This window comes from Apostichopus japonicus, chromosome 7 (assembly GCF_037975245.1).
Source record: "Apostichopus japonicus isolate 1M-3 chromosome 7, ASM3797524v1, whole genome shotgun sequence".
Taxonomy (NCBI): Eukaryota; Metazoa; Echinodermata; class Holothuroidea; order Aspidochirotida; family Stichopodidae; genus Apostichopus; species Apostichopus japonicus.
Genome location: NC_092567.1, coordinates 18,797,539 through 18,815,026, shown reverse-complemented (window position 1 = coordinate 18,815,026; position 17,488 = coordinate 18,797,539). Strand labels below are relative to the sequence as shown.

Below are 17,488 nucleotides of genomic sequence, written 5' to 3'. Positions count from 1 at the left end.
CCCCAAAAGGTATTCAATGAAAAAGTCATCTTCAGTTAACATATATTTTACTTACTGAGGGAGGGGGCCATGTTGCCAATTCTGAGGGAGGGGGTAAAGTTGTTTTCCGTTAAAACATACATGGAGATTTTTCCTTCTTGTAAATTTTGAGAAATATATACTGGTGAAGCTGTTTCGTTCAAGAAATACGTACACTCTAGCAATGTCTTTGCCAAACTATATATTCTCAAGAAAGTGTTATAACCTCTCATTGTCAACAGTGGATGTCCTTTTAATATATGTGTTGGGTCAAGATTACCCAATAAAGATTGCCTTTTGAGAAAAGGACTAACATATAATATTAACTGGAAAGGAGGGAGACTAGACTGGAAACAGACAAATCAACCCTTTGTTGATAACAATTGTGAAAATATACACTAAAATGATAACATCAGTCTGAAATAATTTAAATAATTTCGATTTATTTGGCCTCGTCTATAAATCAGGTTACATTTGCATACATATATGTATGTATATATAGAACATACACGATCCTAGAACCTCAACAAGTCTTTTATCTTACTCCAAAATGTTTTATAAATATTTATAATATTTCAAAAATACAGGTTGACCAATGTAGATCTCTTCTTTATAGAAATCACTAGCATGGTAAATTTAAGCTGATGGTAATTTAAGCTGCATGGTAATTTTAAGAGCCCTGCACTACTTAAAGGCATTTAAGACTCCCCCCAAACTGCGTGCGGCCATCTGAAAAGTTAACTTTCTGTTGCTTGCAAGTGACGTTTTGTTCGTGTCGCTACAAAATGCAGACAGTAATAAAACGTGATACCTTGTTATCTTTAGCTGGACCTGAGATGTCCATCGCTGTATCGTCTATACACTGTGCTGTGGGTATTGACTGCAGCTGAATGTACTGACTGTACACTAGTGTCTAATTACTGACAGTAGCAAGCTGTGTGTGTATTTTCTGGGATCGATGGTGGTGTCTAACACTTCTGTTACGCCTCATTCGAAACTAGGTCAGATTACTGACATTAGATGTTTCTTTTTGCGCGTAATGTTCACACCCTTTAACACCCTTTTTTTTTTATAAGAATGTTTGTGATAACTTATGTATGGTCTTGATTCCTACATAAGAGTATAGCTGTTCCAATCTCCTCATAGAGATATCCATGGCAACATGAATATTCTGCAGCTTTCGAGCAAATATTGCAGACGAATACTGGTATCGTTCCCTTGCTTTCATTTAAAATGTTCCAGGCCGTTTGGAGCTTTATCTTCAAACCACCTGTTACATCATGTGATTTAGTATCCATGGTTACAGCTGTCATTATTTCACCGTCTTCACTGAAATGAATTTCTGGAATGAGGGTTGCATCTTTGTGGCTCGGAGGAAGTGTGTAGACTCCGTCTACGTCGGTCAGAAAGACCACTCGTTTGGGTTTAAAATGAGATGCAAGGACCTGGAGAGGAAAATTAAATTTCAAATCGAAATCAAACAAAGATAATATTGTAGTAACCTGAGCTCTACTTTACAAAAACATTAGTGTTTACAAGCAATAATAATTTGAAGTAGTTTAGTTGTGGTCAGCTCTCTCAATCTCGATCTGACCATCAGGAAACTGTTAGTAATTAGCTCTTGTGACATCTACTACAAGGAAAACCACATTATTATATTTTTTTCACTAGGTTTAGGAAACCTTATGTAGGAAGGAATATGCATCCCTAAAGATAAGAATCATAGAATTTATAGATCAGGGTATGATATTATGAATCATACACAATGTTCCAAAAAATTATTTTCATCAACTGAGTCATATTTTCCTTCTCATATTGCTTAAAGGGTTTGAAGATTTCGCGCAAAAAGAAACATCTAATGCCGGTAATCTGACCTAGTTTCAAATGAGGTGTAACAGAAGTGTTAGACACCACCAACGATCCCAGAAAATACAGACACAGCCTGCTACCGTCGGTAATTAGACACTAGTGTACAGTCAGTACATACAGCTGTGGTCAATACCCACAGCACAGTGTACAAACAATACAGCGATGGACATCTCTGGTCCAGCTAAAGATAACAAGGTTTCACGCTGCATTACTGTCTGCATTTTGTAGCGACAAGAACAAAACGTCACTTGCAAGCATCGGAAAGTTAACTTTTTAAAGATGGCGGCAAGCTGTTTTGGGCGAGTCTTCAATGCCTTATAAGTGTTACCTCTATTACAGTATCACCACTTAGTATGGTGCAACCTCTTGTCTGGTCAAGCACACAGTCTCCATGTAAAACAGGAAGAAAACCATTTTCTAATAATCCTGTTATTGTTTCCAAGTCCGAAGATGTCACTTTTGATTTATCTTCAGTCCGCCATCCACTGCATGGCTGTAGGTTGAAAGAATTACAAGATTGATGTTATAATTAGTTAAGCAAACTAAATGGCAATCAAACAGAAAAATAATGTGAAAGGTAATGGACAATTGATGACAATGTCACAACTGATATTAATATTTGTCTCCAAATAGACTGGAAGAAATGATCAAGCAATGAACATATACAAGGCTAAAATGTTGTCATATTGTTATATAACAGGTATATATATGCAGATACTGTATTTGATGCTGTCCAAGTACACAATTGACAATACTTATAATTTGTGTTGTTATTCAGGAAAATGACAGAATTTGATTTAGCCAGTAGATTTTCTAAGTTCTTGGTTTGTTTATTGATTTAATTATATTTTGTACATGCTAAAATTGTGCAATTCTAGGATTGCTCATATTCCACATTTCAATGCAAAGCCTTCCTCAACTGGAATAAAATATATGCATTGGAGTACTGTATATATTATATCAGTAGATGGTGTTCTTCTACCAGAAAATGTCAGTCAAATTTTAAAGAATGCCTGTTTGTGATGCAAGCTAAATTTGTCCACTATCTAGATGTAACTTATTTAATTTGCTCAAAATGATGTTTGCGTCTAATGTTTAGCTCCCAAAGAAATATTCGATAGCAGCCAGTGGCTCGGGGTATGCTGTTGCTGCACATCTATAAATGATGCACTATACTCACAGAAACGGACACAGCAGAAATACCAGCTTCGACAAATGCAGAGACAAGTCTGTGATTCAGCTTAAAAATGAAAGAAACAGAAATTGGACAAGGAGAAAATGAAACTGATTGCAGCAATATGATCATTAGTCTACAGTAGGATTATGATACACTTAAAGATCATGCATGTTTCGATCATTTTACCTTGAAGGCCTGTTATGGAAATTGTTAGAACTTGAGCCTATTGTGAATGAAACAATTGCATATCTTTAAACAAAAACTTGCATAGAGATCTGTGTATATGAGAAATGAGTTTTCTGAAGTTCAAATATGTGCGGGGATCATTATGTGAATTTTTAACATACTTCAGGGTATACATTTTGTGAAGCAGTTTCAAAGGCTGTGATCATTGTCAACTATGACTTTACCATTCCTGTGTACAAAAACTGCTTCTTTGAACTTGTATACTGTAGCAATTCACCCATTTTGAAATACTTGATGCGATACTAAATAAATTAATCCCTGTACTGGGCAGATGACCCACTGATGTAAGGCTTCTCACCTTTGTAACTGAGAGTTTTGTGACAGCAAACCCTTTTCTAACATAAGCCTTGTCTTCACATGAGCTTTCTGTATCAAACCCATCACTAACTCTAAATTCCTTTGCCTGGAAATGACCAAATGACCTGAAATGAAAAGGTTATGTATTTTCAATATATCTTTGTTTCCACATTAATCTCTGTAATGACTACTGCTCTTATACTAGTTCCAATAATCCCAGTAATAAATTGTATAACATGCATCCACAAAACTAACAATTTTTGTTGTAACTACTGTATACTGTAAGTCTAGGGCACTTGGTATTACATCAATGAATATTGGAACATTTCTAGGCCTAAGCTAAAATACCTTTGTACATTAAGTAGGCTAGAGGTATGTAAATAATGGATATTCTGGGGGCAAACAAAATGGTCTTGAAAATTTTGCTCAACTATTGAACTAATACTTTAAAGTAGGCTGCTGTCAGTTTGATATCCTATGAATTCAATGAGCTCCTAAGGAAGAAACTGTGAGTTTGAACCCATAATTAGTGAGAGAAACATTTGATAAGGATACAACTGAAATGAATACATCCTTACTATTGACCTTCCAATGTGTGCAGAGGTTGAAATTTAGGTTCTTGTTCATGTGAGGTGGGGAGGGACCTACAATGTACAATGGTACTAATGGAGTAGCCTAAGATCTCACCCAGCTCCGTGAACAATGATGCATTTTCCCTCGACCTTTCTGATGATTTCAATTGCAAAAGACCATGCATCTGCATTGATGGTTTCAAATTCATCCTTCTTGGTAATGGAACTGCCACCAAATTTCACAATACATTCTAATTCAATTGGAGGCATTTTCAAGGTAGTTCTGGAAGCAATGTTATTGTTAGTCCTCAACAATATCGTGACTCGAACATAGTATACTATTAGTAAAGCTACTGTATATTGTTATGAACATCGTTTTCACTACCAACACGTTCAGCTAAATTCCGCGGCTTAATTGAGTCTGTTACCTCGCAAAAGTTAGTTAAGTTCCCTTCTAACTCTTAGTTTAGAAATGTTACAAACGTATTGATACATTTTACTTCTTATCAAGGAAAGAATGAAAATTGATAGCATCGACTTCACTTACAAGTTACAGTACAGTAACCACAGCAGTTTGAAACTTACAAAGATCTGAACCTAGCTGCACATATTCACTTGAACATTCAGTCACATATTCCAACCGCATATTATGTGACAAGTGTATATGTTTACATAATTTTGTAGTAAGCTGCTGACTCTCGAGTCTGCGCAGTAGATACAACATGGCACCCACTCACGAATAATATCCGCTAAATTAATACACTTGTCACGGTCCTGGAATCAATGTGTCGTCTCTATCTCTGACAAGAAACGTGACACATTCAAACGCAAATTCCAGCCGCATATTCGGCGTGTACAGAATGCAATCGAGTTCACGTTTACGAATAAACTAACCTATAGCCCGTGTCTCATCGTGCTATCTTGTATTTTGATTTCCACTATTGTGATGAATAAGTAACATCAATCCGAATGTTATAACGATGTTGTTGTTCACGTATCAGGTGCGTATCCAGGGGGGGGGGCGTTGGGGGCGCGCGCCCCCCGGGTAAGAAAAAGAGGAGAGGAAAAAAAGAGAAGAAAAAAAGGAAAAAAGAGGAGGAAAAGAGGAGGAGGAATGAAGGGAAAAGAAAAAGAAGAAGGAGAGAAAAAAGAGGAGGGAGTAGAATAAATATGCCAAGACATCGGGAAGAGAAAGACGAACAGTGACATCATTACAGCGCTGATCCCTATTATATACACATGGTATGCCAGTGACGGATCGAGGATGTCGGAAGGGGCGGGCGCATCACCCTACCCCTTTCACCGACAACTCCATTTTTGACGTTCCATTTTTCCTCTCTCACTAATGTATCTATATATATACTATATATGGTCTACCATAACGCGTATGTGTGTGTATGGACGCCTTAAACCATTGTGCTATGAAACCAACTGTGGCTGGTCGGAGTCGTCGGAGAACATGACGCATTTCGGGAAGGGGGCGACCGCCCCCCGAGCATATTTTTTTTTATGATATCACTAGTAAATTCAAAATAGAAAATGCTTAGATGCAACTTACAAGGCAGTGGAAGTGTCATATCCAGCGATCTGGGAGGCATTTTCGGCCAAAATTTTCTTGTACGCTTCGCGCCAACTCTTGGTGGCGCTACGTACGCTTAGATAGTTTGCCTACAGGCTTCGCCCCTCCCTTGGCAAAGTATTCGCTACGCGCCTGTTCGAATTTGTAAACCACACAGCAGATATCACATCATATATCAGTGAGCATGAAAATCGAGGTTCCAGGATGAACAGCCTCAAAACTGTCGATGTGTGTAGTCATAGTAACCCATTTGATTTTGGGGACTGTAACGACTTTACCCGAAAAATATAACCTAAATTTTTCGCGCGCTAAGCGCGCGTTTAACACAATATCATATAAGTAAGCATCGGTTATTACCTCGCATGTCATTGTGTACCGTACGGTTCGTGGAAATTGCGCAGTATACCGCGGGATGCTGTAAACAACGAAATGTCTTATGTAGATGGAGAAAAAGCATGGAGGTCCAATAATGTCAAATTCTCTTTTACATTAGTAATGTCGAATTAGTCGGCCAAGCTTACAACTTTATTTTAATTATCAAGGAGATATTTTTTCAACTATTCATTTCCTTTAGCTACATCATTGCAATTTATTTTTCTTTCAGTAGGAGCCCCTGCCTCCTACGCCTATGTGTGTAGTGTTCGGTTGAAGGAAATATCTGCTATTTTTTCATTTCCTTCAACCAAGTTTTATAATAGCCGTTATAAGAGGTTGCAATATTTCTACACCAATAAATTAGTGTGTCTGAATTTTCGAAAATTTCCTGACCAACATTGTTCATCATACTTCCCTCTACTAGTGTAATTTTGACCGGTCTGTTAGGGGTTCAAGGAGGTTTTTCTATATTGGTTGTCCATAGATGACATTTTTTTGCATCATTATGGGTTGTTTTCAAGTGAGTTTATTCACGAGAAATGTGAATTTTCAAATTCTCAACAAATAATGGGCTGAAAACCTTGAAAAGTGGGGCTGTCGGGTATTGTGGACCGCGACGTAGAAACACCTACAAAAGCAATGATCCACAGGAGATGCGATCAGGTCGAACATGATGTGTGACTGGTGAAAATCTTCAAAAAGGTTATGGATGGAAAGAAAACTATTGGGAAATACTTGGTTCTCAGGTAAAAGTGTACATCTGGTTGGTCATTTTCAAGCCCGAGAAGTGCCATTTCCAGTGATCTGGGGAGTATCAAAACCAGAAATTTTCTTGTACGCTGCGCGCCAACCGATGGTGGCGCTCCGCTTAGATAGTAATTCGCGCCCCCCGGGTTAGAAAATCCTGGATACGCGCCTGCGTATAGTCTGACACATCATGCTGTGTTACGTAATATTTTTATCCAAAATTGGACTCGCAACATCATCATTAGAAAATAAAAGAATAACCCCATTTCCAAGAATTAATTGAGAAAGAGAATAGCCTATAGGTATAGTACGGTACTGAAACGAATTCAGCAAAGATGGGATGGGTGCGGGTCGTGAAATCTGCATCCGAAATATCTTATATCTTCAACATTCCCCGCCCCCCCCCCCCCGCACCGCCACCCATGCAATTGGCATATCTTACAAAACCACTTTCACTATACAAAGGCGTAGACTACATTGTCGCTTGTCTATTGCTGTGAATTAGCTCGATACAATATTGTGACTTCAACTTCAAGCAACCGAAATGGTTACCTTCAGTGACCACTGACCACCGTACGGCATGAACATCATATTATCAGATACAAATTAATACAATTTGAGATAAAGTATGTGAACAGAACACCTGTTTCGGTATAGCTTTTATTGGGGGGGGGGGGGGGGTAGTTGGGGAGCTTGGAAAGTTGCTGTCAGTAGTAGTGGCCGAAGTATTTTTCCTCACTGAAATATTTAATTACAATTATTTTATTTAATACTTCTGAATGTCTGAATGCTCCTTGATATTTATCATTGAAAATACAAAAATCCACACAAACTTGTTGTTATTAGCTATTGATTGTAATCTCTATAAAAGAAAATATGTTTGGCATGTATGTAGGATTGAAGTAACTGCAGTAAAGAGAGAGACGGCACATTGGCACAAATATAGATATGTTGAGAGCAGTTTAGAAAAAGGTTATATTTTGAGGAAGATGTGGGGAATCACCGTAGGGTATCTGGGGACGTGTCGCAAGTATAAAATGCTCGCGTAACTCGTCTTAATTTGATGAATTATTGCATTGATATGGCATTAAAAATGATGGAGTTAGCATATTTTGTCTCATTTGGCCAAATTTTTGTAATTTTAATGATTGTTGTGATATACCAAATTTTGTTCGAATTTTCGTTCTCTTCCCGAAAGCTTCGGCAGTGACGTCACAAGGCGAACACAGATCTATGTGGATTCGTATATAGGTTACTGTATCACGTGCACTATGTAATAAATGTATTGACTCCTTGGTCGTAGCACTAGCAGTCAAGAATAATATATATATATATATATATATATATATATATACACACACACATATATATATATATATATATATATATATACATATATATATATATATATATATATATATATATATATATATATATATATATATATATATATATATGGGCCTATTGTATCTACATATACAGTTGGTTACTGCAGTACTTCTAATTGGGTTTGTTGTTATAGAGATAATATAACTGCTATGATATCGAGCATTATCATCTCACAAAGCGTATTTGTTTTATTGTCATAATATTATTGCTTTGTCAGAAGGATGAGTAATTCAGTGACCTTCATTCACTACTATTGCTAATTCTAGAAGTGACTATAGTATCATATGTTCATTATACTGTATAAAAAAAATATTTCCGTCTCTGCATTTTCCTGTCTTTAAGGCATGTTACGTGCATCCGGTTAATGCCACTAGCATATGTTAAAAATGCTAGCCTGGCTGTGATAGAGATTATGTCCCAGAAGGATGTGCAATTACTGTGTAAATCATACCTAGGAATAATTAAAAGTTCGTTGTTCCCAGGTTACATGCAGGAAAAAGTTTCACCGTCCCAGGCAAAAGATAACAAATCTATTTGTGTATTTGGCATTGTGGTATCCGCTGGTAGAAGCCTATACTGTAGGTCAAGCTATATGTCCCAAATTCAAGTAAGATTCACAAGATTTTCTGGGATTTTCGGAGGGATGTGCCTTTGACCGGGACTGTCTACACACATGTATGTGTACTGGATTTCAACTCGTTATAATACTCATTATAGCCAAGCATAATGCATACCTGCCAACTCTTTTTTTTTGTATAAAGCGCTTTAGAACGTTGCTGTTGTATTTAGCGATAGAGATATGTATTATGATGATGGTGATATAAATGTATTATTATGATGATGATGATGATGATGATGATGATGATGATGATGATGATGATGATGATGATGATGATGATGATGATGATGATGATGATGATGATGATGATGATGATGATGATGATGATGATGATTACAGAACTAAACATTGTACAAAGTAAAGAAAGCCTAACAAAATGAAGTACACGGGGCATGCATGATGATGATGTCATAGTTGTTCAAATCTCTAGTCTTGCATGTTAATGGTAGGCTCCTAAATAGAGTAAGATTTTTTTCGGGGGGGGGGGGGGAGTTGTTTATGACAGTTATCATTATCACATAGACCATTGATGATGATTGCGTCTGTGTCTCCTGTCCGTATATGTGGGGGAGGGGTGGGTTGTGTCTCTTTTAATCTTTACGATTTTGTTTTATATTGACAAACCCTTCGGCTGAAATGAATGAATTAGCTCTAAGTAAAGGTATGATATATCAGTAAAATCCTAATCCAAACAGAAGTTCATATATTTGCGGTGGTCACTATAACAGTTGCAGACGTTGAAGTCACACGCGACACCGATAAAACTATTTACATTTACTTATTAGCATACGCGTCATCAACTTGTAACAGTTGCGTGCAGCTGTCAGAATATAGAGACACACTTTGTTTTCCCACAACAATTTTAGTCTTTGAAGGATACTGATCAGCTCCTTACTTTTCACTTTCTCAATATGAAGGTTCTTCTTACGTTTCTTGTGGTAGTCGTCGCTGTGGAAGCAGGTAAGTTTAGTCCTACGTTTTACTTATAGATAAGGCAAGTTCGAAACCAGAAATATGAAAGAAAGTGGGTTCCTTTTATTGCTGACATTTAGACAATCATATTCCACTAGCACTGCAACATTCTTATCCTCAAACATGACATTCTGGTTTGAGCATATGCGTGAACATATTATCTGAGTTATTCAGTTGAGTCACTGTTAACAAAATAGAGGATAGGGGTGCAGGGAAGGGGGGGGGGGGGGGGGGTGACGTCGTTGTTGCATTTGTACTACGTAAACCCTTACGTTTAAATTGAAAATCAATAGTCATTGATTTTCATCATTTTCATGCCGTTTATACACTTCGTAACATGTATCAAAATGTTAACCAATATTTATAATTTATATTAATGAACAGAAAGAAACAAATGATTAAAGAGATATCGTGTTTTCATGTTTTTTTTCATTTATTTTCTTGATTAACGTTAATCAGGGATCTTGAAATAAATAATAATATATACAGTCAACTGCTAACAAGTAGTGTTAACAATGTAGCTTGAAATGTTTTCCGCTATTACAGTTCGATTCACAACAATGTTCAAAACGTAAATTCATTGAACTACCTAAATTGTTTAGTCACAACGTATTTTCATTAACCAACTCACCCCTGACACGTAACGTGTCATAAAACATTCGACCAATTGAAATTACTTATGACTGAACCCTTCAGTAATTAATTATGACCTAACCCAAAAGTACGCTACAAAGCCTATAACCCTTGTGTAGTGTCAGATTTTCTTACGTCGTTGAATGAATTTAAATTGTTGAACTGCAACAGCGCCACATATCGCTGATCAAAAGTACACTACTGCGATCGTTTTTTGTGATGCTGATTGGATTAACATTGATGTTAACTGCAATAGCGCCGACGTTTTACTTGTCTTTACTAGTTAATATAATATTAGTACTAATTAAAATAATGCCATTGTTAATTAGATCAGGCTACTATACTAAGTATATAAGACGTTGCTACTTCCAAAACGTCGTTGCTACTGCCTTGCAACAGGTTCATACCAGGACGTTGCTACTAATGCGTTGCTGCCGTTAATTAAGGTTGCCCTATGCGCGTTCTATAGGTAAAGGCTGGAACCAGTGACTTAAAGTTGATCAATCTTCAAGGGTTACAGATAATTAGTTATGCAGTATAGGCTACGTTGAACTTTCCTCGTTTTTCTTCTAGCCTATCAGGAGAATGCGTGCTCCTCCTACGAACACAGTGACTACGGTTGTACTGGACAATGTATGGACAATGGTGCGACCGCCTGCCCCGGAGGGAATACCATCAGTGGTTTGTGCCCACAGCAAGCAAACCATGTGAAATGCTGCTTTACAGGTACTTAGCTTATTAACCAGGCCTGACTGTAATCTCATGTTAAGCCATATTCAGTCTCAGTCATAAATATTCATGAGACCAGCACCCTAAATACTACTACGGTTCTCTATAGGGAAAATAAATATTAATCCTCAATGGACAGCTAATGTATATGTGGGATAATGGACAGTCACGTACCATTATCCGAATGCATGTAGATTTATAGCTTCGGCAGCCCAAGCTTTAATTTAGACATATATGAATCAGGACATTTTATTCACCAATAAGGATATCACCAATCTTCCCTTTCAAGGCAACAAAGTGTGCTGAAATGACCTCATTTTCCCAATACATATATATGTACTTCCATCCACTCCACGTAATCACCTCCTCCCCACCCCTGGCCAAATAAAGTCAGTACATATATACTATAAGTAACGAAAAAATACATACTCCTATTGCTTGTTGACTCATTTTTCTGAAGGAGGTGGATTGTACGCAATGAGAACCAAAACTGTAACATGAATGCTCGCTAAAATAGGACACATTATTTTCGAGGATTTTCAGTGCACAGCTGCCCGTCTACACAACAAATCTATAGCTGCGCTCCTGTTATAAGTCATTGCGTTAATAGCTCCATGCTGTTAACCACTAATAAACGTAAATATTCATATATAGGAAACGGTCAGAGAATTTTGTTTTATCTTTACCGAATAATGTATGTACATGTATGTATGTATTTTAGACCGTCATCATCCTCCTGTAAGCAGGAAGTCGCGAAGAAGCCTCATTGGCTTATCAAAGCCGCACGCTGATCGAAGTCAGTCTCTTATACATTCATATTTAACGTCCATGAAGATTATGAATTGTCAATTGTCAACAACTCTGTAACTGGAAGACATGTATTAATCTTGGAGTGACTCGAACCGGGGATCTTATGATTGGAAGGCACTGGCGTTAACCACTGAGCTTAACACTCCACAACACTAATAATGAAAACAAGCATAATGTAATTTGTTTTCTTTTATTAGCTGATTCGGACACAGAGTGCACCAGTTATAACCATCCCACTGCTGGTTCAGTTGGTCATTGTATTGATACATCATCTTGTCCCAATGGTTACTACATCTCTGGGTTGTGTCCAACAAAAGCTGCCGGTATCAAGTGTTGTTTCGATAAACCAACTGGTACCTGTGGTAGTGGAGGCGGTGTCGGAACGCAACCTGGTGAGTAAACTGTGGCCGGCACAATATGCTGACACAATGTGTTGGCATGCATGTATACTGATGATTATGGTGGAATAATAAGCTATTTCCATATACTATACAAAACGGCATGCGTGGTTGTTGCTACAAATTGACGCCGTTGCTAACGAATATTGCCCTTTCTGCGTTCCATAACTGATTGCTGCTTTTAAAGAAGCCTAGGATCGCCTGTCTGCTTAATATGGTCATATTCAGTGACCCTTGAAGAAGGGGTACTTAGAATATAGTTAAGGGTCCTTATACGTAAGTGGAGCGACATTTCGCAACTTTTGAATTAAAATTTCGTTAAAAGTTCAATTTTCTTTTAATTTTTTTTTTAAATGTAAGTTCACGTTTGTTAGGCGGTTCCATCGCAACCTGCCTGGGGCAATTTATCAGTTACGTTATAATATGTTGTCTCACGTTGTGACACACTAGGTCCAGTACCAAGCGATTGCATGGCCTGCATCTGTGAGGTCGAAAGTAATTGTAACGAAAATATTGGATGCAGATGGGATGTTAACTCCGACTCTTGTGGACCTTTTCAAATCAAAAATGACTACTACAGTGATGCTAAACTGATGAGTAACAACTTGGGTACAGGTGAGTAGAGTGTAGGCCTGACGAGACGGGGAAGGGTGAGGAAGAGGGGTATTGGAGACAAAGCATCAGGCACGAGTCAAAATGGGAAAAAAGAATGTTCTCTTATTTTTTAATATAGTTTAAGAAGAAAATGAAGAGTAAAACCAGAATGCATTGAGGTTTCGATGACTTCATTGTACTAAATTTCTGCTTGTTAGTATATAGAAATAGCTGTCACAATATAAATGGGCCGAACCACTTTCTTGATGTACAATATTACACTATGGCATGATAAACACAGGTCAGTCTACTGTACGTGGCAATACCAATACACACCTCCACCAAAAACAATAGGCGTCTTGTATTCAATGTGATGCATCCACACACCAAGTATGATAAGTATCTCCTATAGGCATTTGAGAATTAAAACTCACTTTTACACATTTACTAAAGTGTAAAGAAAGCCTAAGAAATATTTTGTTTTCCTCTTGTTTTCATGAAATTCTCTAGATTGGGTATCTTGTACCACGGAGCAGGAGTGTGCTGAAAGGACAGTACAAGCATACATGTCCCGTTACGCAACATCCTCTAGGATTGGGTACACCCCTGGTTGCGAAGAGTTCGCCCGTATTCACAACGGAGGACCTAACGGGTACCTCTACTCGTCAACCGATGGCTATTGGAGCAAGGTATCCGCTTGTCTGTGATAGATGTGAAGAAATTATGCTTTAAAGGAAGAAAAACCCTTAAAGTAAAGGTCACGAATCTCCAGTAATAAAGCAAATCGATCATAAGAAAATCACCCAAAATTAATACATATTCTTAAAATATGTTATAAAACTAAAACGTATATATATTTCATGTTGTAATTAAAAATCGTTAAAAATGTCAAACGTTTAGCTAATTGAGAATATAGTTTAGTATTGAAAATTATCGTGTTCTGTAATTATTGTTTGTTATTATCATATTTTGTTTATATTTTGCTAGTGTTATTCCCCTTAGACAAACCGTATTTCAGTCTGATGTGTTACGCCTAATTTTGAAGCAAAATATCTAACGTTTTGTCATGAAGTCGCATTTTTAATGGTACTATGCCCCATGTTCGAGATGGAATGAGAAACATTTTTATGATAAAACTGTTACATTTCGAGATATATAGGAGCAATTTTCGACATGAAACGTCGGAATGTAACGAGAAACATCACATATTCTAGATGAAACTTTTAAAATCATAGAGATACAATTTACAAATTTTGATATAAATTGTCCAAATGACAATTGAGATCAAACGTCAAAACTATGAGATAAAATGTCAAACTTTGAAGAGAAAGCATCGAGTTCTTCAAGTAAAAACAGTCATCATTTCGAGCTAAAACGAAAGGAAGGAAACTTTGAGATATGAAACGTGTCACCGTCGAGATGAAACTTCAAAATGTCCACATGAAACAGAAATTTCAAGATGGGCCACCGTAGCATCTATACAGAAATGAAATTCGTCTGCAGAACGACTCCACCACGAGCTTTCACCCTCACGTTTTGAGAGCAATTAGGCTATAGGTCACTGAATTATTCCTACCAATCCATTTCCCTTTTACGAATAACCTTACCCAGCAGTAATTACTGTGCCACCTGTAACACATGTTACCGTGTTGCGAACACAGCGCAGTAGTTACTGATGCACGGGCGTAGTACATGAACAGTAGTTACTGTACTAGCTATGAGTATCGGGTGTCCATAAAATAAACAACAGTAACAAATAATGTTCAAACTACAAATTACGTTATATACATATATACTCTTCAAACAGCGAGCAGTACAATACTCGAAAGGTACAATAATTAATAATCAGTACAATACAATATAATAGTACGTAATAGCACCCACGTGCTTAACGATAAACAATACATGCTACGAACCCGTAAATCCAAGGTCCAAATATATAACCTAACATATGTACTTTGTACAGTAAAGTACAGCCTAGCCTAAGGGCAACACTTAAAACTACAATTCAATTAACTAACAATAGGGCACATACAGCAATTATGAAACAATATTTATCACTTAAACTCTTACTAAACTGAGTACAGCTCGTTCGCGGAAAATAAGCTCGCGGCGCGTAAGGTCGTGGACATCGAAAATACATACATCGAGACTCCATCACCCTCTCGCCAGCTCGCTGCATGTTGGTAGAACCGCCATCTTGGAAAACCAGTGGTTTCGAGCCTGAAGCCTATAACCATCCAAAACCTCAGGCATCCTGCCTCTAAGAAGGTGGACATCTCCTTACTGACTCTAGATATGAGTAACTCTGGGCAATTTACGACCCGAATGCAATAAAAATTAATCAAAATAGTAATTACTAAGGGGTTTACGAGGCGAACCCCGGAGCTCTGCAAGGACGCTGCTAGACATAATGATAGCGTGTACAGAACTAACAAAACACACTTGCAAAAGCTATGTGCACTTACTAACTCTACAAACTGACTATTACATAACACATATAAATATTCATAGGGTGCAAGCAACACAATTTCACTTCACTACACTAGCGTAATGCAAACGTTATCTCATAGGCTGGTCGGTGGGAGGTACGGTATATTATGAAGCAAGTTTTGCACAAATTGACCCCTGGTAACTCCAAATGACATTTGTCTTGCAAGAAACAAACAAACAATAGGCTCTCGTGTCACAACTACAAACTATGAGCTTGGTCCGAGCTTCCCTTCTTGGTAAATTGTGTTTATAATGTTTTCTAATTTGACCCCATCAGGTGGCCTCAAATGACTCTTGAACTCTAAAATCAATAGGCGCCTTCTTTTCAATGTGGTACTCCTACACACCAAATATGAGATTGGGGCAAGCTTCCCTTCTTGAGATACAGGCGCGTAGCCAGGAATTCGCCAAGGGAGGGGCGAAACTGTAGATTCTGCATTGCAAACTATCTAAGCGAACCCCCCCCCCCCCAGCTGGCGCGGAGCGTACAAGAAAATTTTGGCTGTAATTGCCTCCCAGATCGCCGGAAATGGCACTTCCCATGCCTTGTTAGTTGCATCTTAGCATTTTCTCTTTTGAAAATACTAGCAATATCATAAAAACCTTAAAAAAAATTGTAAAAAATATGCTCAAGGGGGGGGGGGGGGGCGGCTGCCCCCCTTCGCCCCCCCCCCCTTGGCTACGCGCCTGTTGAGATATCGTGTTTACAAGCAAGGTGTCACGAAGTAAAGGTTACGATTATCAACGCAACCAAAAGCATTTTTGGAATTTGATAAACATATCATATTATCTGTTGTGACCAAATTTGATTTCCAGTTTAGTCTTTGCTCCTTTAATTGTTTTATAGCGTCCTCGTTTTTAGTGAGTGAAATCTTAGGGTGGCATACTCCTATTAGAGTCTATATCAATCCGCTCGATTGTTCTCCTATCTCAGGAAAAGTGCCAAAAAGCAGCGGGAGAACATCTTTTGTGACCTGTTATCAATCATAATCTAGTTTTTTGTGGCTTGCATGTTGAAGAGCATGAATGGAAGTACATGTGGTGAGAAAATTGGGTAAATTGAGGCAATTTTAGACCCCTTTAGGCCTCCCGGGAGCAGCGTAGGAAATTTGTTTACCACTGAGTGAAGAGGTTTGTTTACAAGTGACGAAAACTTCCGGCTCGGATAGCAAAAAATCTACATAGTCATGGTACGGAAAATTGATGGTGTGCCATGAAAGGCCAACTTGTCAGCTATCCGGTGATGGGTAGCGTTTAGCTAGTGAAAACTTTAGTCTAGACTTAGAGACCACATTACTTTTGTGATTTAGTGTGTAAGTCAAGGGGGCTTTTAATGGGCGTATGCTACCTTAAATTTACTTCAGCCATCTTGTTTGGGCTGTTGCTGTTTTACAGATGGTGTTCTGCAGCTTGGTTATACAATTTAAAGGTTTAGGTGGGTGAATAGTTTCCTTTGTTTATTTTATTGTTTATTGACAGCTTTCTTGGGATATGGTTTTCCTGTGAGGTTGCTAGGTTTCATTTTGGTACATGTGACTTTGCTATTTCTTCATTGAGATAGTAACGACAGTGTATTCCTATACTTTATATATTAAATGCTTATATGTCTTGTTGTAGTCAAAGTGTAACGTTAGGACTTACTTATCATTTTTCCTTATTACTTGGTTGCAGTGCAGTTTTATGTTTTTGTAAGATGTGTCAAGGTTTTTGTTAGAGATTGACATTGTGTACGTTACAGTGTTTTTATTCATAATTGTATTTTGTTTTTCCAGTTTACGGTTGTGAACTACAGTACGTCAGGTTCTTACGTTTCGGTTCTTACGTGGAGGTGGGGAAATTGTTTCGGTGAGATGATATTTCGCAATCGTTTGTTGCAGGGGTTTATGTACTTTTATTGGGCTTTGGTTTATTTTAAGATTCTCGTTTAGTTTAGCTTCCCTGGGCAAGCCTGGGTGAATGTGTTTTTCAGTA

At 37.8% G+C, this 17,488-nt stretch overlaps 5 protein-coding genes across 5 annotated transcripts in view; 3 read left to right on the top strand and 2 right to left on the bottom strand.

Annotated features, from left to right (window-relative positions):
* Positions 1–17,488, bottom strand: part of LOC139969586 (transmembrane 7 superfamily member 3-like) — a 123,188-nt gene that overhangs the window by 11,586 nt on the left and 94,114 nt on the right. The gene's annotated exons all lie outside the window — the stretch shown is intronic.
* The window catches only part of LOC139970217 (sorting and assembly machinery component 50 homolog A-like), a 122,322-nt gene that overhangs the window by 24,138 nt on the left and 80,696 nt on the right, over positions 1–17,488 (top strand). The window lies entirely within an intron of this gene.
* On the bottom strand, positions 516–4,758 carry LOC139970159 (uncharacterized). Its single transcript, XM_071975800.1, has 5 exons — positions 4,295–4,758; positions 3,609–3,732; positions 3,068–3,127; positions 2,216–2,380; positions 516–1,463 (listed from the first exon to the last, which is right to left on the bottom strand). The coding sequence occupies exons 1-5, from the start codon at positions 4,447–4,449 to the stop codon at positions 1,110–1,112; spliced, it is 858 nt and encodes a 285-aa protein (XP_071831901.1). The 5' UTR covers positions 4,450–4,758; the 3' UTR covers positions 516–1,109.
* Positions 9,689–13,885, top strand: LOC139969595 (uncharacterized). The gene is made up of 5 exons (XM_071974700.1): positions 9,689–9,848; positions 11,067–11,219; positions 12,230–12,424; positions 12,881–13,045; positions 13,535–13,885. The coding sequence occupies exons 1-5, from the start codon at positions 9,800–9,802 to the stop codon at positions 13,729–13,731; spliced, it is 759 nt and encodes a 252-aa protein (XP_071830801.1). The 5' UTR covers positions 9,689–9,799; the 3' UTR covers positions 13,732–13,885.
* Positions 14,334–17,488, top strand: part of LOC139970216 (sorting and assembly machinery component 50 homolog) — an 83,851-nt gene continuing 80,696 nt past the window's right edge. The window contains exons 1-3 of the mRNA XM_071975854.1: positions 14,334–14,370; positions 16,997–17,019; positions 17,290–17,362. Of these exons, the coding sequence (XP_071831955.1) occupies positions 14,334–14,370; positions 16,997–17,019; positions 17,290–17,362 (133 nt within the window). The remainder of the gene's footprint in view (positions 14,371–16,996; positions 17,020–17,289; positions 17,363–17,488) is intronic.